This window comes from Miscanthus floridulus, chromosome 12 (genome assembly GCF_019320115.1).
Source record: "Miscanthus floridulus cultivar M001 chromosome 12, ASM1932011v1, whole genome shotgun sequence".
Taxonomy (NCBI): domain Eukaryota; kingdom Viridiplantae; phylum Streptophyta; class Magnoliopsida; order Poales; family Poaceae; genus Miscanthus; species Miscanthus floridulus.
Window position 1 is genome coordinate 62,730,452 of NC_089591.1, and position 17,451 is coordinate 62,747,902.

The 17,451-nt window shown below is 41.7% G+C and overlaps 2 protein-coding genes across 3 annotated transcripts; both read right to left on the minus strand.

Moving 5' to 3' along the window:
• Nucleotides 1–181: 181 nt before the first annotated feature.
• Nucleotides 182–9,437, minus strand: LOC136496334 (uncharacterized). Of its 2 annotated transcripts, none has more exons than XM_066491987.1 (11): nucleotides 8,851–9,437; nucleotides 6,971–7,311; nucleotides 5,652–5,720; nucleotides 5,444–5,546; nucleotides 4,720–4,808; nucleotides 4,281–4,392; nucleotides 3,941–3,994; nucleotides 3,800–3,848; nucleotides 3,115–3,215; nucleotides 2,889–3,004; nucleotides 182–917 (listed from the first exon to the last, which is right to left on the minus strand). In XM_066491987.1, exons 1-11 carry the CDS (start codon nucleotides 9,256–9,258, stop codon nucleotides 590–592), a joined length of 1,770 nt encoding a protein of 589 aa, XP_066348084.1. In that variant the 5' UTR covers nucleotides 9,259–9,437; the 3' UTR covers nucleotides 182–589. The 2 variants fall into 2 exon arrangements, with proteins under 2 accessions (XP_066348084.1, XP_066348083.1); XM_066491986.1 differs by having other exon boundaries at nucleotides 5,646–5,720.
• A 641-nt stretch (nucleotides 9,438–10,078) lies between these two features.
• Nucleotides 10,079–12,065, minus strand: LOC136495984 (uncharacterized). The gene is made up of 4 exons (XM_066491745.1): nucleotides 11,333–12,065; nucleotides 11,020–11,119; nucleotides 10,291–10,593; nucleotides 10,079–10,220 (listed from the first exon to the last, which is right to left on the minus strand). Exons 1-4 carry the CDS (start codon nucleotides 12,063–12,065, stop codon nucleotides 10,079–10,081), a joined length of 1,278 nt encoding a protein of 425 aa, XP_066347842.1.
• Nucleotides 12,066–17,451: the final 5,386 nt, after the last annotated feature.

Below are 17,451 nucleotides of genomic sequence, written 5' to 3' on the forward strand. Positions count from 1 at the left end.
GACCTCAGTACTAACGCTAAACAATCTAATCAAGTCTCGTAATTAGAAGACTTAAGTAGGCGTTACCCTATCAGTATATTTAGGTATAATTAGGCATAAACTAGGCATAAAATGTACATGTTGATGTCACATCACTGAGTAAACTTTACAAATCCAAGTTTATAGAAGCAGTCTGCCTGAATGAAAGTAACAGGGTATGTATTGTATCCAAGTGGATCATGAACCATCAGAGACCATCCGAAAAGCCATGACCATTTTTCGCACAATAAAGAAAGGGAAACAAAAAGGCCCATGGTAACAACCCAATAACCTAGACATTTTAGCATCATTAAAATGAAATTACAATTCTAAGGCCTATTGAAAAAGTTATTGTATAGTTCGAACAAACTATGACACCATTTTAGCTCGCCAGATAATACACTGAGAAAATGAACATAACAAGCACCAACTTACAGGATGATTGTCCTTGATAACATAACTCGTTTTTACGTGTCAGTAATATCTTTGCCATCTGCCGACAGGCGACAAGGATGTAACTGTATATTAATCATCGATTAGGCCATGCTCAAGGAGTATCTTTCCATACTGCTTACAGGAAGTTCCTCTGAACAGAACCAGATGCGAAACGGGAAGTTAATCCTTGTGACATGTTCTCTGGGTCTAAGGCTACCTTTTGGCGCCCAGCAGTCAGATCCTTCTCCCGGTCCCATGGCTTCCATGGGTGGTTTCCCTCCCATTCTTCTTTCTCGTGCTGCATTTGTTTCTTTTTCTCCTTTTTACTCTCTCGGTGCTTCTGCACAAGAGACACTGATCTTTTGGAGGTATTGTACTTATCTACAATTGAAGCATCCGGGTTTTTGCTCTTTACATCATCGCCTATTGCAATCGCCTTTGTCTTATTGTAGGCTTCTAGATAGCTGCAAGAGAGTGTAATCCATTAGCCCATGTACATTGGTATTGGTATTATTTAAAGATGCAATGGGACATCGTGTACTACAAATGGAAATGTCAGTAATATGGCACATCTATTTTATACTTTAATAGCAAAGCAAACTGATGCCTCCATTACAATGTTGTTTGCCTGCTGACTCAAACAATGATGGCAAGATTCCATGAGTTTAATTAGTTGGCAATGAAAACAGTTTCCAATCAGCTGGTTTATATTAAGTTTGTGACATCTAATCCATGCACTTACGCTTTCATTGTCATAAGAGCAAAAGGCATTATGTAATTACTACTGCCATTATATTTCTACCGTTCGACCATTGAAATATTATAGCATGGTATACATAAGTGACAATACATGGAAACACTAATTTCAATCCTGCTTAACTCACAATGATCAACGAAAGCTTGATTTACAAAAGGATGATTTAATTTTCATGATTTGTTATTAAAAATAATTCCGAGCTTTAGAATAATTAATAGTATGCATATTGACGCAATAATGTGCAAGCCTATAATATTTAAGTGAAATAACTACATATGCAAACCAATGTTCTACAAAACTTGTAACACTCATGCCTTTAACTAGTTTTAACCTGGAAGGAACTTCTCGCTCCTGGTGTTAGCCTACTGCTGGAAATTCTTCAAAGTTCAAAATTCCAACTAGGTTTTATCTAGTTTCAAGGAGGAACCAGTCATTAAAATAGTAGCAGCCTTCAGGTTGTTCAAGGACTGCAACCACATCATACAGAAATGCCACTATTTTTGCCTCGGTGCCCAGTTGCTGCATGTTTGTGTGATATGTTGCATTTTTCCTCATTGCTAAAAGTAAAGTTGATTTAGACAACTTCTAGATGGAAGTGGAATTTGAATATTGCTTAGTGTGATGGCTCTACATGTAGGTTGCAATGCATTATTGCCAACTCTACTGCTATGTGGGCTTTTTGTCCTGTGCTGATGCCCATTAATTCTCTTTACCAGTATTGCCACTGCACTAGCAGGCATGAAAAATATTGAACAAACTATCATAAAAAGAACTAAACTGCTTCATAAGTGTTAGACAGCTAGGGAGGGACTTAGTTCGGTTGGCCCTTTGGGCCTTGCACCCGTGCGTGATCTGTAAGGTTGATTGATGATCTGTTAAGGCAAGGATGCCCGTGGTTGGCCCAGATTCTATTAACCAAAAAAACCATAGGACAATACTTGCCTATATATGACTGTACTATTGCCTCCTCATAATCAATCTACTATTCCTGCGCAATTCCCTTGCTTTCTGGATTTGGTGAGCGGTGTGGTTTTGCAACTGAGTGTCCCTCATCAGCACCATTGGAAGCTTACAAAATCTGGATCCTACTCTAGCAAGTTGACCTACACTGCCTTTGTCTTGGGAACTATCAACGCCAAGCGCAGGCAGCCCCACCAGCCTGCTTGCCCATTTTGTGATCAGGCTGAGACAATCCAGCACATCCTAATCACTTGTGTGTTTACCCAGCAGGTTTGGACTTTGGTGTTTCAGAAACTTTCCATGGCGACTTTGGCACCTCCAGCTGATGCAACTCATTTCTTCAGATGGTGGGAGAACACCATCAGAAACTCCCCAAGGAGACGCGCAAGGGGCTTAATTCCCTTATTATTTTGGTGGCCTGGGAAGTACGAAAATTTAGGAATGCTTGTGTGTTTGAGGGAGCTTCCGCTAATATTCAGAGTCTTCTGCACAAGGTCACTGATGAATGTAGCTCTTGGTGCCTTTTCTGGTTGGCAGTATGATCCCATTGGTTGTGTTCTTTAGTCAGCAGCACGTGGTTTGTAGACAACCGGGTTTGTGTGGCGTGTGTTTTTGGGGGGGCTGTTTTCACCTTGCTCTTGTACTTTTTTTTCTCTAATAGTGAAATGACACAGAGCTCTCCTGCGTAATTTGAGGGGAAAAAAATCAGTAAGCATACCTTTGTTGTGCTTTTTGTGCTCTATCAAGAGGGGTATCAGTCCAGACACTTGTGTCTCCACGTCCTTCTTTACCATTCATACTAAATGATTTAGTTGAATGCATCGGCACTCCTGCCTGTGACAAGAAAAAAATTACATACATATAAGATATCACAATAAAGTAAGCATACTTTGGTGGATTGTAGATAAAAAAAAATTACACAAGTAAATATTTCTATCATTTACTTTTCTCTCAGGTGGCAATGTGGTCATCCATTCATCTCTCTTAGGTGCCTGTGACTCTTTTGGACCTGATAAAAGTTCATCATCACCTGCAAGTGATACACCTGCAAGCAAAAAGAGGATGACATCATATTTATCCTTGACATTCAATATCTTCACAATTACCAGCTATGATAAACTTTGAACAAAAATATAATAATCAATGAAATCACGTACATCAAATCTGGGCGCACAAGCAGACAAAAAAATGAAAAAGAGGTTACAACATCTTACGGTGGTTAACGTGTATTAGTGCACAGGGCTAAAGTACACATAACTATTATAGTCAACACAATCACAGCATGCGCATGGAGCATAGTATGTGAAATTTGCTTTATCTTATAATTCAAGCTTTATGGACAAGCCAGAGGTCCATTCAACAGTGTTTGATTTGGAAGCTAGTATGTAATTAGAGACAAAAAAATCATTTTTGTTATTATGATAGTTAATTTGATAATGTTGTGTTGTTCGCCTAAGTGATATTCTGGATAGTAATTCATAGCAGGCAGTTAGATCTTCGTCATATAAAGTACAACTGTAGATTGAAATTTGGACCCCAAAAAGAATGTTGCTACACGATACAGTACATAGCATCAAATTATATCTAAATTTATTTTGGAATATTGCTCTTGATATTGCAATAATTTACCTTGTAACCGTCTCCATTCCGCAGCCTCACGCATTGCTTTAAGCTCAATCTAAAAAGTAGAGAAATGGGATAAACAGAATAAATACTTATCTGTTTCATTCTGATCAATCAGTAAGCAATATATATTCTACAGAAGTTTACCTCAAATTGTTCCATCTCCTCTTTCTTTTTTATCTTCTCGTCTATTGCACCTCTCTGCAAATCAAGAAAATGCCAGAAATAAAAATGTAAGCTACATTGAGGGAGGGAGGGGGAGGACGTTGGATTTTACTAATCAACGAAAAGAGAGACAAACTAAGCTGGAAATTTCATCAATTTTTTTCTCTCTTCAATATAGTATCTTCTTTAATGGCCACAATATAAATGTATTATTTTCTCCAAATAAGACAAATGTAATAGTGGTTCTGTACTTGGCAAAATTCTGTAAGTGAACTTTGAAAGAAAGATGAACCTAGTTTCAGTGCGTGGAAAACTCATGTACCTTATCAGGGTCTTGTAAGTCTTTGAAGGCATTATTTAATTTCACGAATGCCTCTTGTGCTGAAGGATGAGGACATTTGTCCGGGTGCACTAAAAGAGACAACTTCCAATACCTACAAGTATAAGATAGGAGGATTAGTCACTTAAGCAGAAAACAGAAAAGAAAAACATAACTAATGTAGCATGATGTGATAGGTTTATGACAGATAACAAAATGGAGCCACTTTCTTCACGGGCACTTGTAGGTTGCAAGACCTGTAAAAGCCTAAAAGGTACTGCTACGCATTTTCACTATTTTTGTCAACAATAGCCCAACTCCCAACAACCTACAGAATAAATACTACATGAACCATTCTATTATCTTTACAGTAAGGTTTGAGGAAACAATTTTATTATTAAAACAAATTAGCTGTGAAAATGAAGAGCATACAAATCACCACCTTTTCTTCATGTTATCAGTTGACATCTTCCAATTTACCCCCAGAACATCATAAGGTGAATTTGTGTCAGCTGCCAATATTCGAGTAACCTACCAAAAACATCCAAAAGAAAGGTCAACAAATTGCTGGAACATATTAAAGCAAAACCAGATATTTAATTGAAAAAGAAAATAAGAATTCAGAAAATAATCATGTTGTCCATTAAATGTTTATTGAAAGTGACAGAAACAAACTACAAGAAAGAACTTTTCTAATCAATCAAAGTTGTGCACACAAAATCTTTTGGATCCTAATCCCAAAGTATCCGAACAGGACCTGAAAGTTGTTTATAATGTCGATTGCAGTTATACAAGCAAAGTGAGTGACACATATTACTCCGCAATTTGTGCCAAGGATCAAATATTAAAATATATGTGTTATCATCCAGAATAACAAATTGACCCCATAGGCAGCAGAGACTAGCTGATTGCAAGGTAAATAAGAAAAGCACATAGCAAGGATCAATGAGGACACATTATACTGTTGCTACACAAAATCAATCAGGATTATTGATGACAGACAAGGTCGACAGCTTACATACACAACTGCTGCGAAAATTGCAAACAGTAAAGATAACTCAGAAAGTGAACAGCACAAGCATGGATGAACTTTAAAATAACATAGGTACTTGGTACTGCATTGCTCCAAAATTATTAATGGTGGAATATCATTACTGACACTGTACCTCTTCAAATCGCTCAGCTTCATTTGCAGATGCAGCTTCAGCAACTACAGCTGGCGGTGGGGGGCCTATGAGCAAATCATCATCGGCTTCCAGTTCAGCATCCCTGGTTAGAACATTAAATGAATGAAATTTTGTCTAACCATTGTTTGACACATGAATCTAGGCTAAACATATCAGACTAAAAACAAGAATAAATCATTACCGGCACCTAAGAGCCTCTGTCATTTCAGCTGCTGCAGCCAGTAATTCACGAGATGGCATTGCAGGACCGATTATCCTGCACAGAGCAAAACATTAAATTGGGTAACAAGTTGGGCAGTAATCAGACAAAAAAAGAATCATGTTGTGTCGGGTAACAAATTTGAGAAGGAAATGAGGCATTCCATAAACACACGGCCACACTAGACAGCATAACGCCAAACTTACTAATCAAGAACATTAGAACCTAGAATAGTTATGTCAAGAGAAAACACAGCAGCAATATACTTTAACTACGCCGCATGTGCAGAATTCATCGAAGAACTCACAGCAACTCACTACTCACGAGAGCTCAACCTCAAACAAGCAACCTACAAACGTGTTCGAGAAAAAAAAACAAGCAACCTACAAACGCAACTTGAATCAATCATGGGGGCATAAAGACCTCGTCGATCACTATGCAGGTTTGATATGGCTATGACTGCCACGATTATCGTGCCATGCTTGGAAGCATGAAGCGCATGGGGCATGAAGACTGCTCTTCGTGGGCAGGCTCGGTCCTGATGTAGCCTACAGTAGCTTAATGGCGCGACCACACGAGACGAGGGAGGTCAAGGCTTGGTGGCGCTTGGCCCTAGCATGGGACGAGACGGAGATCAAAGCCTGGCAGCGCTTGGCCCTGGTGTGGAACACAGAGAAATGGCTGGGGATAGGGCTCTAGGGCAATGACTAGAGACAGCCAACGGATGGGGATGGGGTCTGTCCTGGTGGTTTTCGCGCGATCCCCCCCCCCCCCCCCCCCCCCCCCCCCCCCGATTTTCGAGTTTTAGGAAGCTAACTATGGGGGGGGAGGCAAAAATAGAGCTCCTATTTGCTATCCACAAACTCGCTAGATGGGGACGGACAGGAGGGCCATGATGCACGGTGGCAAGGTTCATCATAGCCCCTCATGGGAGGGGCAAGTGGAGACGAATCCTCATAACCCAGTTGACACCCACCTGTCTCACTAGGTTTCGTTCAGTGGGATATGATCATGTCCTTGCCATGAGTTATTAAGATATTAATGCTCCTGAATACCAGCATCAAGAATATATGCTAATAGTGGGAATGTGGGATACTCTGGCATTATAGTGAAGCAGACATTAACATTCAGTAATTGAAAAGCTCATGTACTGTTGTTAGCCTAAAGTAATGAATGAAGGACACAACTGATGCAACTATCTAACCAAACAAGTATATGGCCAAGAATACTTCTATCATATTTACAGGTATGCAATGAAATTTATTGGGAATACTGCAGCAGAACAAATTGTGACACCCAAGTGTTACCTTCTTTTAGGAGGTTCCTCTTCCACATCAATAACTTTCGGCTCTTCGGAAATAGTATCATCTTTATCTTTATTTTGCACATCAAAGTTAGCCTGTGGTAGTTCTTCTCTATTTGGTGATACTGTCTTTCCACTTTTGTTGTCTGAAAGTTTGGAACTTGTTAATAGTAATGATCCAACAATATCAAGTGTAGGAACATTTTTTGGAGGCAGCAAGTAAGCCCCACTAGCACTTTCTTTCAGTCTCAGAGATCGGAAAAGTTTCTTCAAGCGCTTCACCAATGGCTTGTCGGAAATTCCAGAAATATCAATGCCTTCACCACTGTCTACCATTTGGAGAAGCTGAAAGTTCACATGTCATGAGCTATCTTAAGGACACAGAACATGAAAGTCACACTAAAATGCATGTGGTACAGATATACACATTAAATATATTCAGAAAAAATAAAATTACAGCACAAACAGACTGCAGATTTTACATTCTATTTTCAGTGGCATATTAAAAATTGAAGAGTTAATGTACCCAATACTTTTGGAGAAATGAAGCCACCATAGTCCATAGAAAACAGTAAGTATGAAGATAATAGCTAGAATAATGTTTCATACTGTTAGATGTCTTATAAATATTTGTATTTCCCCATTGTATAAGGGGTTTTGTGCATATTTGCTAATAACTGCACCTGTATATATTTGGGCCTAGAGCTCTAATAATGAATACAAGTGCTATTCAGAACACATACAGCCACTTCTATACATATCCAATACATGAATATATCATGCTATTAAGTAATAATGTAACATCAATATTATATTATGCCAATTGGAAGCCTAAAAAGGCAGTATAAATATAAAATTTTATTAAACTTTCAAAGATGTAACTCAATGTATAAAACAAAAATATGCACCAAGAAAGAAGCTCAAATTTTCGTCATGCAAATTGATCACAAAGATAAAGGGTAACTCTGCAAGTCACAGTTGCTGTTGCTGATTTTCAGCATGACAACTGCTGGTTGAAATGGCAGAGTTGAAATAACTCTGCAATGAAAGTTAGTAAGAAATATACATCCACATTAATTTCAGGAGGCACAAGTTGAATTAACTCAGCCTACATACATGATTCAAAAGTAGCAGTTGCAACTGCCAATATATTCATTATCATTATATCTTTCATACTGAACATTATGCCATGCGTTTTGGTTCTTGATTATAAGTACATCAACCAAGCATAAAAAATACAAAACAAAAATTATAGTTTATCTTAGGATGATTTCCCTGAATTGAACTAGGAGGCTAGGAGCTGAAAAAATTAGCTTCTCCTGATTCACTTCTCGCAAAGAATCACTTTTGATCTATAGTTTTTCTCAGAGAATCCAAGAGAATCACTTCTCTCAGAAAATCATTTCTCACAGAGAATCAGAAGCAGGAGGAGCTCTACTTTGCATGACATATCAACAAGCTTCTATGGCACTTTGTATGGAACGAGGAATCATTTCAGACTCACTGCATTTCCGTAGAGTGAAACAACCTATTATCCTTCATCTTATAGCTACTGACAGGCTTCCACATATAAAATACCAGAGACAGAACATAATAAAAAATCATCGCCTTCACATGTAGTATATGTGGGTTATCTATGGATGCAGAGTTATTCAGAACTACTTTTCATTGCCTTCACATCGCCCTGTTCGCTTAAGCTTATTCAGACAGTGTTTTCCTCTCCCAACGTTTCAGCATCAGCCAAATTTCAGCATAAGCGTATGAAGTAACTGTGTTTTACAGATTTTCTAGCACTGTAATTGTGGAAGTCCAGACATGGCCCGTTGTTCAACTTTCCGAAACTACAACTGTAGGCTAAAAAAAAAGAAAGATAAGAAACCCTACCTGGCGAAGCTCTTCGGCTACGGCCGGCAATTCCCTGAGGATATCTCGGACGATCTTCCGTGCCTCCTCCGCCCTATCCTCCTCCGACGATTGGGTGTCGGAGGACCCGCCACCATCCCCACCGTGCCGTTTTCTCTCCTGGTCCCGTCTTCTCCGATGCCGCCGGCGGCGGTCCTCGTCGCGGGAGCTCCGCGACCGGCCGCTGTCCTTGCGGCTGTGGCGGTGGCGGTGGCGGTGGCAGTGCGACGAGGATGATCTACTCCGCTTACTGCTGCGGCTCCGTCGCTCGGGGCTGCTGCTCGGGGAGGACGCGGAGGAAGGGGAGTCGGAATCCGAGGAGGGGGAGGGGGAGGCGTCGCGGGATCTCTTGCGGCTCCGGCGCCTAGTCTCCTTCCCGTCTCTTCCCATCTCCTGCTTCCTCAACTTGGGATCCTGGGGGAGGGGAGGTGAACGACAGCACGAGTTTGAGCTTGAATTTTCTCTGAGTTTGAGGGCAAAATGGTGGGAGCGCGTGCACCGCGGCGGTGGCTACTGGCTATAGGCTAACTCCTCCTTTGCTGGCCCTCCGTGAAGCCGGAAATTTTACATATTCACCGTTATTAAGATCGCGACTCATTCGTTTCTTGTTCTTACGACAGCTCTTACAGATTTAGCATCTTTAAAAATTGTGTGTTTTTATTTTGTCATATTTACTCATCTGGCACGCAACGGCGACATATCACAGTCAGCAGTGCCCTACAAAAAGACTTGACTGCCCCTGCCCATTTGCTCGCCCGCTCAAAGACGGAAAAACTGGTTGGCCCAGGCGCTCGCTCGCCCATTCTGTTTCCCCCAGACCTGAAACTGTCATATTGTCTGTGTTTGAATGAATCATATGGCAATAAAAAAATAAGAACATTCTGGCCATGCTAATTAAGAGAGGCAAATTGTGGCCATCTAAAATGAGAGGAGGCGAAACATTGTGTCTATGCAAAGTAATAGAGGCACATTACATAGTATCACATATGACAACCAAATAAGATAGGCACATCAGCTATGGAAAAATTAAGATCACTATATAAAGTACTTGTTTCTGACAATCAAATAGGGGCACATTGTAGCCATACATATAGAGTTTTTGGCCTTTGCCCATTACACACGACAGCGTGTTGATAGTTATGCCCATTTGATTACAATAGAAGGCCATGCAAAATAAAGTTCTGGCCAATTACACATATTATCAAGAGTTCTAAGCTCTTAGCAAAATAAAAGCAATGTTCCGGTTCATCTTAAGTTCCCAGTTCTTCCTCACTTTCTTTGCCAACTTCTTCTTCCTAGGTGTCATTTTTTTGACAGGCTCAATTTGCAGTTCATCTTCTGAGAATAGGTTCCTATTCAAAACAATAAAAGTCATAGTACAACAAGGGGCATGAACTCCTAGCTGTAGACTCAATAGCATACCTCCTAGCTTTTGTAGTTTCTAGGACATCAACTTCTAAAGCCAAGGCTTCCCGGACATCTTCCCGTGCATGAGTTGCAGATAACTCATTTCTTGTAGCCTCAATTTTTTCCCTAGCTGCTGCTTCTGCTGCTTGTCTTGCTGTTGTAGCCTTGAGTTCAGCTTCTTCAACATCCCTCCTTGCTTTTGCTGCAGCTTCCCTTGCTAGTGCTCTTCTGGTTCTTGGAGTGACTGCTTCATCACCAGCAGCATCTTTGTTTGCTTTCTTCCTTCCAACCTGAACATTACTCTTCTTGATTCTTTTCCTGCAGCAATAACAAAACAAGTTAGTAATTACAACAGCTAGTAAACAAATTAAATACATGAGTTAAGAAATCACATTTTCTTGGTTCCAGTGAGGGAACATTTCCAGCTACCACCCCTATGACCATACCCATTGCGGTTAGGGCACTTGACTTGCCTAGTAGCTTTTCCACCTGCCTCCCTTGCTGATTTAATCCTATTCTTCCTCAGCCTACCTGCTTCTCTCTTTTTCTGTGCTGGAGGGTACAACCTGAAGCCCTTGTCCACCTCAGGCCACTGCTGCTTGAAACTTTTGCATTGAGTAGTAGTGGTGTACAAATGCTCCCATGTCAGGTTGCCTCATGCTGGTAATCACAGTCAAGGCATGTGGATATGATTTACCACTTATCTGCCACTGTCTACATGTGTATATTTTCTGAGATAAATACACAACATGTCTTCGAACTTCTTCATCCTTGTAGACCTTTGTAACCTCAGCTTGATTAGGGTGGCCACTGGAAATGTTCAAGTGTCCTAGACCTCTTGATGCTGCATTAAGTTGATGGATGACATCATGCAATATACCAGGAGACAGGGCTATAGAAATCTTTCTCCTTCTGGCAAACAAAACCATGATCTTCTCTCTAATAGCATCAGCCATCATATGCACAGGCAGGTCCTTGTGTTCTTTGATCCAAGCATTTTAAGATTCTGCTAAATTATTGTTGATGTAGTCACATTTGATGTCATCATATAATTTACTTCTTGCCCACAGAAAGGGATGGTGCTCTGTCAGCCATTTCTGCACATCTGGACTGGCTGCCAAGACCTTGTCAAAAAAGAACTTGAACTTGTGTGCTGAATAAGCTCTTGCTGCAAGCCACATATTCTTCCCATACACATCACCATTGTAGTACTTCTTCATGTTTTCCATTAGGTGCCTAAAACATTCTCTCATCTCAGCCTGTGGAAACACTATTTTAACTGCTGACTCTAACCCCTTGCATGCATCAGTGCAGATAGCAAGCTTTTCCATGGGTCCTATGGATTTTCTAAGTTGTTCCATAAACCAGACCCAGTTATCCTTTGTCTCAGAGTTAAAAAAACCAAAGGCCACAGGAAACATCCAGTTGTGGCCATCTAATGCTAATGCTGTAGGCATGTGGCTATTCCACGTGCCATTCAGAGCTGTGGAGTCTACACTGATATAAGGCCTGCAGCCATTCACAAATCCATCTATACTAGCTTTGAATGCACAGAAAAATCTGCTAAACCTAACTTTACCATCCTCATCAGTGATAGTGTCTATCTCTACCACAGTACCAGGTGATCTCAATTCTATCTCTACCTTGAATCTATACAACCAATTGAAAGAATCACTCCACTTACCAAATAGCTTGTCTGATGCTCTCTTTGTCCCATTGTACACTATCTGGTAGGGGATTTCAATGCCATATTTGTACTTCAACTCCTTTTTTACTTCTGTAGCCCCCATTGATGGCTTCTTCTTTAGCAATGGAATTGCTCTCTCTGCCACCTAGCTTATAGATGCCATCTTGTTCACAACCCTTTTTGTAGATGGACATTTATGGACCCCTTATTGATTTGTATCTGCATTTTGTAAACAGAACAAAACATCAGAACAAAACAAGGCAGCAAACACAAAAAAGGAGTAAAATGCAGAAAGTAACAGTTATAAAATAAAAAACAACAGGTTCATAAACAATTCAGAACTTATACCCTGACACTGTCATCGTGCTGGGTTCTAGCTCTAATAAACCATGGACAGCCTAGAGCAGCACATTTACCCCTGAACCTTTCTTTGTCTGAATGCTCAGTATCAAGCTCAAACTCCTTTCTTATAGCATGCTGCCTGATAGCTAGCCTAAACTCATCCATGCTGGGATAGCATGTGCTAACACTCATATCTGGATTGTCCCTATCCCATTCATACATTGGCTCTGCATCAATTGTGTCATCAACATTGACAGCTGCTTCATTCATATCTGCTTGCATCTCTGCTGTGATAACTGGAATGGGAACCTCTTTTCTGTCGGCTTCTTGTGCCTCTACTTCCTTGAATCCCATTGCCTCAAATACCTGTTCCTCATCAACAAGTTATGTAGCTAAGCCATCATCATCAGGATTCTCTTGTATGGTTAGTGTATTCCAATCAACTGCTACAGGCTGTTCAGTAGGGAGTGGGGGTGCTGGTGGGGATCTGCAAGTATCACCACACCCCTTAGCATCATCAGGCACATGACTTGGTTCAACATGAGACCCATTGGTGACACTAGAGACACATCTTGCTGTAGAACTGCCTTTGTCTGTACATCCACCTTTGCTCACAACATCTACTGCAATGAAAGCCATCCTCTCATCCCATCTGTCCTTAACCATCTGCTGCAAATGCTCATCCCTCCTAATCTTCCACTCAGACCCAGTATCTTGGTCAAGAACCCGCATTGAAAGTGTTTGAGATGGCCCCCATATAATCCTAATGGCTAAATCCTCATGAAACAAAGCCAGGGTATACTCACTGTTCCTGTCAAACCATAAGTCGTGTTGCTGCTCTGCCATCTCGACTAGGCCATACTCACCATTAGCAACATATTTAGCGACTTTAAAAACTAATCTAAATGCAGAGCCAGGATCGATCCTGGCATAATCAACCACAATGAATGAAATACAGAGTCAGAGAGTATCCAACCCACTGCACAGCTTAAGTTGGAAACACTTACCAAGGCGGGCAATCACTGCTTGCCATTGTGACCTCAATTGATTGACGCCACCTACTACATCAGAATCCTACGAAGCAAAAAACGGATGGAGATAAAGTGAGCAACCATTAGTGGCGGAGCCAGAACCAAAATATGGGGGGATGAAAAGCAGCAGCCAGCTCAGACTTGTTCAGAGCTTATGGCGAGGCAGTGATAGTAGCCATCGGCATATGATTTTTTATCTGTATGTATGTTGATAGATGCTAACTTGCATTTTTTCTGATAGCTCATGAATGGGGGGAAATGTAAAAAAATCAGACACATATTTCTAATGATACACAGTATTTTCTGTAATTTACGTATATTTTTTTAGCTAACGTACGGATCACTAGAAAAAATTGTGAAGTAAATTAAAAAATGAACAAGGACGTACACAACCAATCACTAGCTTCTCGTTTCTATGCGGGCAGCGGCCACAAACAGGATTACGGGCTTACAGCCGCCGCGTCAAAGGACGCACTCACGTACGTGGCTGAATACGGCCGCCCCAGAAGCCCGCGAATGAGGACACGGCGCTTGCGAACGCAGGACGGGCTACCCACCATGCGTACACCCATGAACCCTAACCCTAAATGCCGTGGAATGTGGGTGCAAAGGGGGCAGTAGGGGCCACGTACCTTCGATCCATCGCGAGCAGCAGCTGGAGGCCGTGGCTCAGGGATAGCCGAAGGGGAGGCGGGCGAGCTAGAGAAGAAGGGGACCGAGAAGAAGCAGGCGGCGATGGTGTTCACGGGGAAGAAGAGAACGCATCGAGCGTCGGCATTGCCCGCACGAGAAAATGGGGGGCGAGCGAGTGACTGGCCCGGCCCGTTTTCCCTTCTTCCAAATAGCTAGGGGCAGGCAGGTCATTTTGTTGCGCCCTGCTGACTATGCGCCACCGTGTCATGTCGTCGTGGCGTGCCAGACGAGCACATATGGCAAAACAAAGACGCACGATTTTTAAAGATGCTAAATCTGTAAGAGCCATCATAAGGATGAGAAACATATGAGTGGCGATCTTAATAATGGTAAATATGTAAAATTCCCCTAGAAAAACAGGTGACACTCATGTTCTTTCCTAGCCAGGCCAACAGGGGTGTATGGTTGGCTCCCCGAAGCCAGGCCCCAGACCCATGTAACAAGTCCATCTTGGCCTCTAGAGAAGTAGGGTAGGAGTCAGCCACCCAACCAAATACACTCATAAACTCTACAGAGAAAGAAAAACAACCGATAAAGTAGTAATAAATTTTGAGATCATTCTTTACAAATGTTGTTGTGATAGAGCTAGTGTAGGTGTTTTGTCACCCGATGAGTGAATTTATACGTATGTCATGTTGCTTTAGGAAGACGATGGTAGCATTCAAAGACACAAGGAGTTATAGTTTGAGTGCGTGTTTCTCGGTTGAATGCTCTAAAGTTCTTATAATAGGGTATGCAATAAGAGTGAAAGAGGTAGGAGAGTGGAGAGGGACTGCCCGAATAAAGTCTCGAGAGTCCATCCCCTTGGAAGGGTGCCCTGGCTGCCCTTATATAGAGTCCGGGGCCAGACCACGTACAAAGAGATAGGTTCTTCCGACTGAGCGGTCTGTGAGCCTGAGGAAGGAGAAACTAGGCTTGCAAGGAAGGTCGTCTTGTCTTGGTGTCAGCGTATGTCCGAGCGTGGTTGTCATCATGGTCTTGTGTCCACGTTGCGGCATGGGATGCGCGTGGTGCTACAGTGCTGGTCATGATGGCACTGTTGGTACGATAAGTCATTATGTAAAGGTGACTTGAAGCCATGAGGTGAACTCATATATATGGAAATGGTTCAAGTCACATGCTTAAGGTATGTTTGTTTGAAGAAATGAGACAAAGATGATTGCAGCCCCTTATGAAGTGATATTGAGAAGAAATGGCATATGAAGATATTGAAGACTAAAGTGGTTGAAATAATTATATTATCTTGATCTTGAGTATATAGGTATGTCGTACTATAAAGGGGGATACAATGCACAAGCTTTAATATGCAACCAAGTGCTTATTTACCCACCAAATATCCTTAAAGGCCTCCTTTGGGAGCTCGGGACAGATTAGCCCGGGGCACGGATGCCCAGAGAGGGATTTTAGCGACCATTCAATTCCCCAGGGCACCATCCCCCGTCCCTAGCACGATACATGGAAGCGCTGCCCGACCTCGTATGTCCGGGAGAATCCACCCGAGGAAAACACGAGGGTCGGGTCGCCCTGCCCCTCCACGTGGGGCTTCCAAACGTCGTGGTAATATGGCCCGTGCCCAGTTCCCTCATGGGGCTCTAGCCCGGGGAAAGCCCTGTGGATAATAGTTTCCAAATGAAGCCTAAAGCCTTAGCCAAGATAGCAAGCTTTGCAATCCTATCTTTTGTACTGCCTGCAAGCCTTAGTGGCGAGCTGAACCACGGGATAAATCGGTGTCTCACTTGTGTTCTTATGGTTTGCATTGCTATTCTTGTATTTGTGCTGATTCTAGGGTTTGGTCCCGATCTACTTGCTCGTGCACTTTTGCCAACATCTAGGTGGTGGAATAGGCTCTACACTACCCCAGGAACATCAGTAATTTGCTCGATCTATTTTTCTTTGGGTAGTTTTTGAATTATAGTTCGAGCTTATCTACAGGCGCATCAGTGCTACATTTTTAGCGCGACAGTGCTGCAGTACAACAGTGCTGCACCTTGGGAGCAGCAGTGCCGCACTTAGAATTTAACTCCCGCTACGAGTTTGTTTGAAATAGGCCTATTCACCCCCCTCCTCTAGGCGACATCAAGATCCTTTCACAAACCCTAGAAGAACAAGGATCAACAAAAAACTAAAAACTACGGAGGGGTCAGGTCTCCACTCCTCTAGCCATAGAGGCGTCCCCTGCTGGGATGGGCGAAGGTGGTAGTTGTTTTTCTCTTATGGGCGGCGACTTCGGGGGTGTATTGTATGTTAGGGACCTATTAATGTTTTTAGGTCCAATTACATAGCCAAGAGACTTGTGAGATAATGATTACGGTCCATTTATAACCCCTAGATGTTCTTTTTCAAATACAAGCCCCACTAGAGGAATTTATGAAAATCTCCCCAACCACCTACCCTACAAAAAGGGGTCTTGCCCATCATTCATTCTCTCAATTGCTCTCCAATCTCATTTCTTAAGACCAATATTTAAATTTTTGCGGCATTACAAAACACTTAGGAACGCTTGAGCTCTAGGAGATGGGTCACCGCTCGCAGTGATTAACGCTTTTTGTAACCTTGCGTCTAAATAATGTATATGACCTCTTCGGTTAGCATTATCATGCGCTCGTAACAAAACATGGATATAGATTTTTAGAAACTTGTATATTAGGTTTAAGACCAAGGGAAAAAATAGAATACTAACATCAGCAAAGTGAAAATAATTCAGAATAGTTTGTCTAGGAACATAAAAAAGAGTTGGATATTCGAGAATATGAAAACAGGTAAATACGGACATCAACTAGAACAGATGTGGAAGCAGGAGGGACCTAGCCCCTGATTCATTTGCACTCTCCCAATTGTTCTCCACTCTCATCTCTCATTTGTTTGGTCCAAGACCAAAATTATGAATTTCTGCTGCATTAGAAAATGCTTAAGTACGATTAGGAATGATTAAGCACGCTTGGTGGGTCACCACTTGCGTAGCACTTAATGATTTTTGTAACCTTGTATCCAGTTAGTTGATTGTGTTTATCTCTAAGAAACCTAGAGCAATACTATTGTACGTATCCAGCTAGCTAAGTGTGTTCTCTTTATTTGTTGTTGCTAAGGTCAATATTTGATCCTGTTAGAACATAAGTCATAGCCTATGCGCGTACGTGTTAGGGTTTATATTGTATTAGGATGGATGGTAAAACCTTTACTGCATTGCCATGTAACATGTAGCTTTTTGCCATGTAAGTGATAATTATGACAATGATTTACCCTACTGAATGTACTATTTGTAATGCCAAGTGCTTATACTGGAAGTTTTTTTGGCATGCAACATTGAGGTTGTGTTTGTAGCTGTTGCAATGATTCCCTTGTCATATGAGGATGAAGATGTCATGGGCTAAGCTCAAGTAGATGTGACTGCTTTCCCTACTTTACTTCTAGCTTAATGTGGAT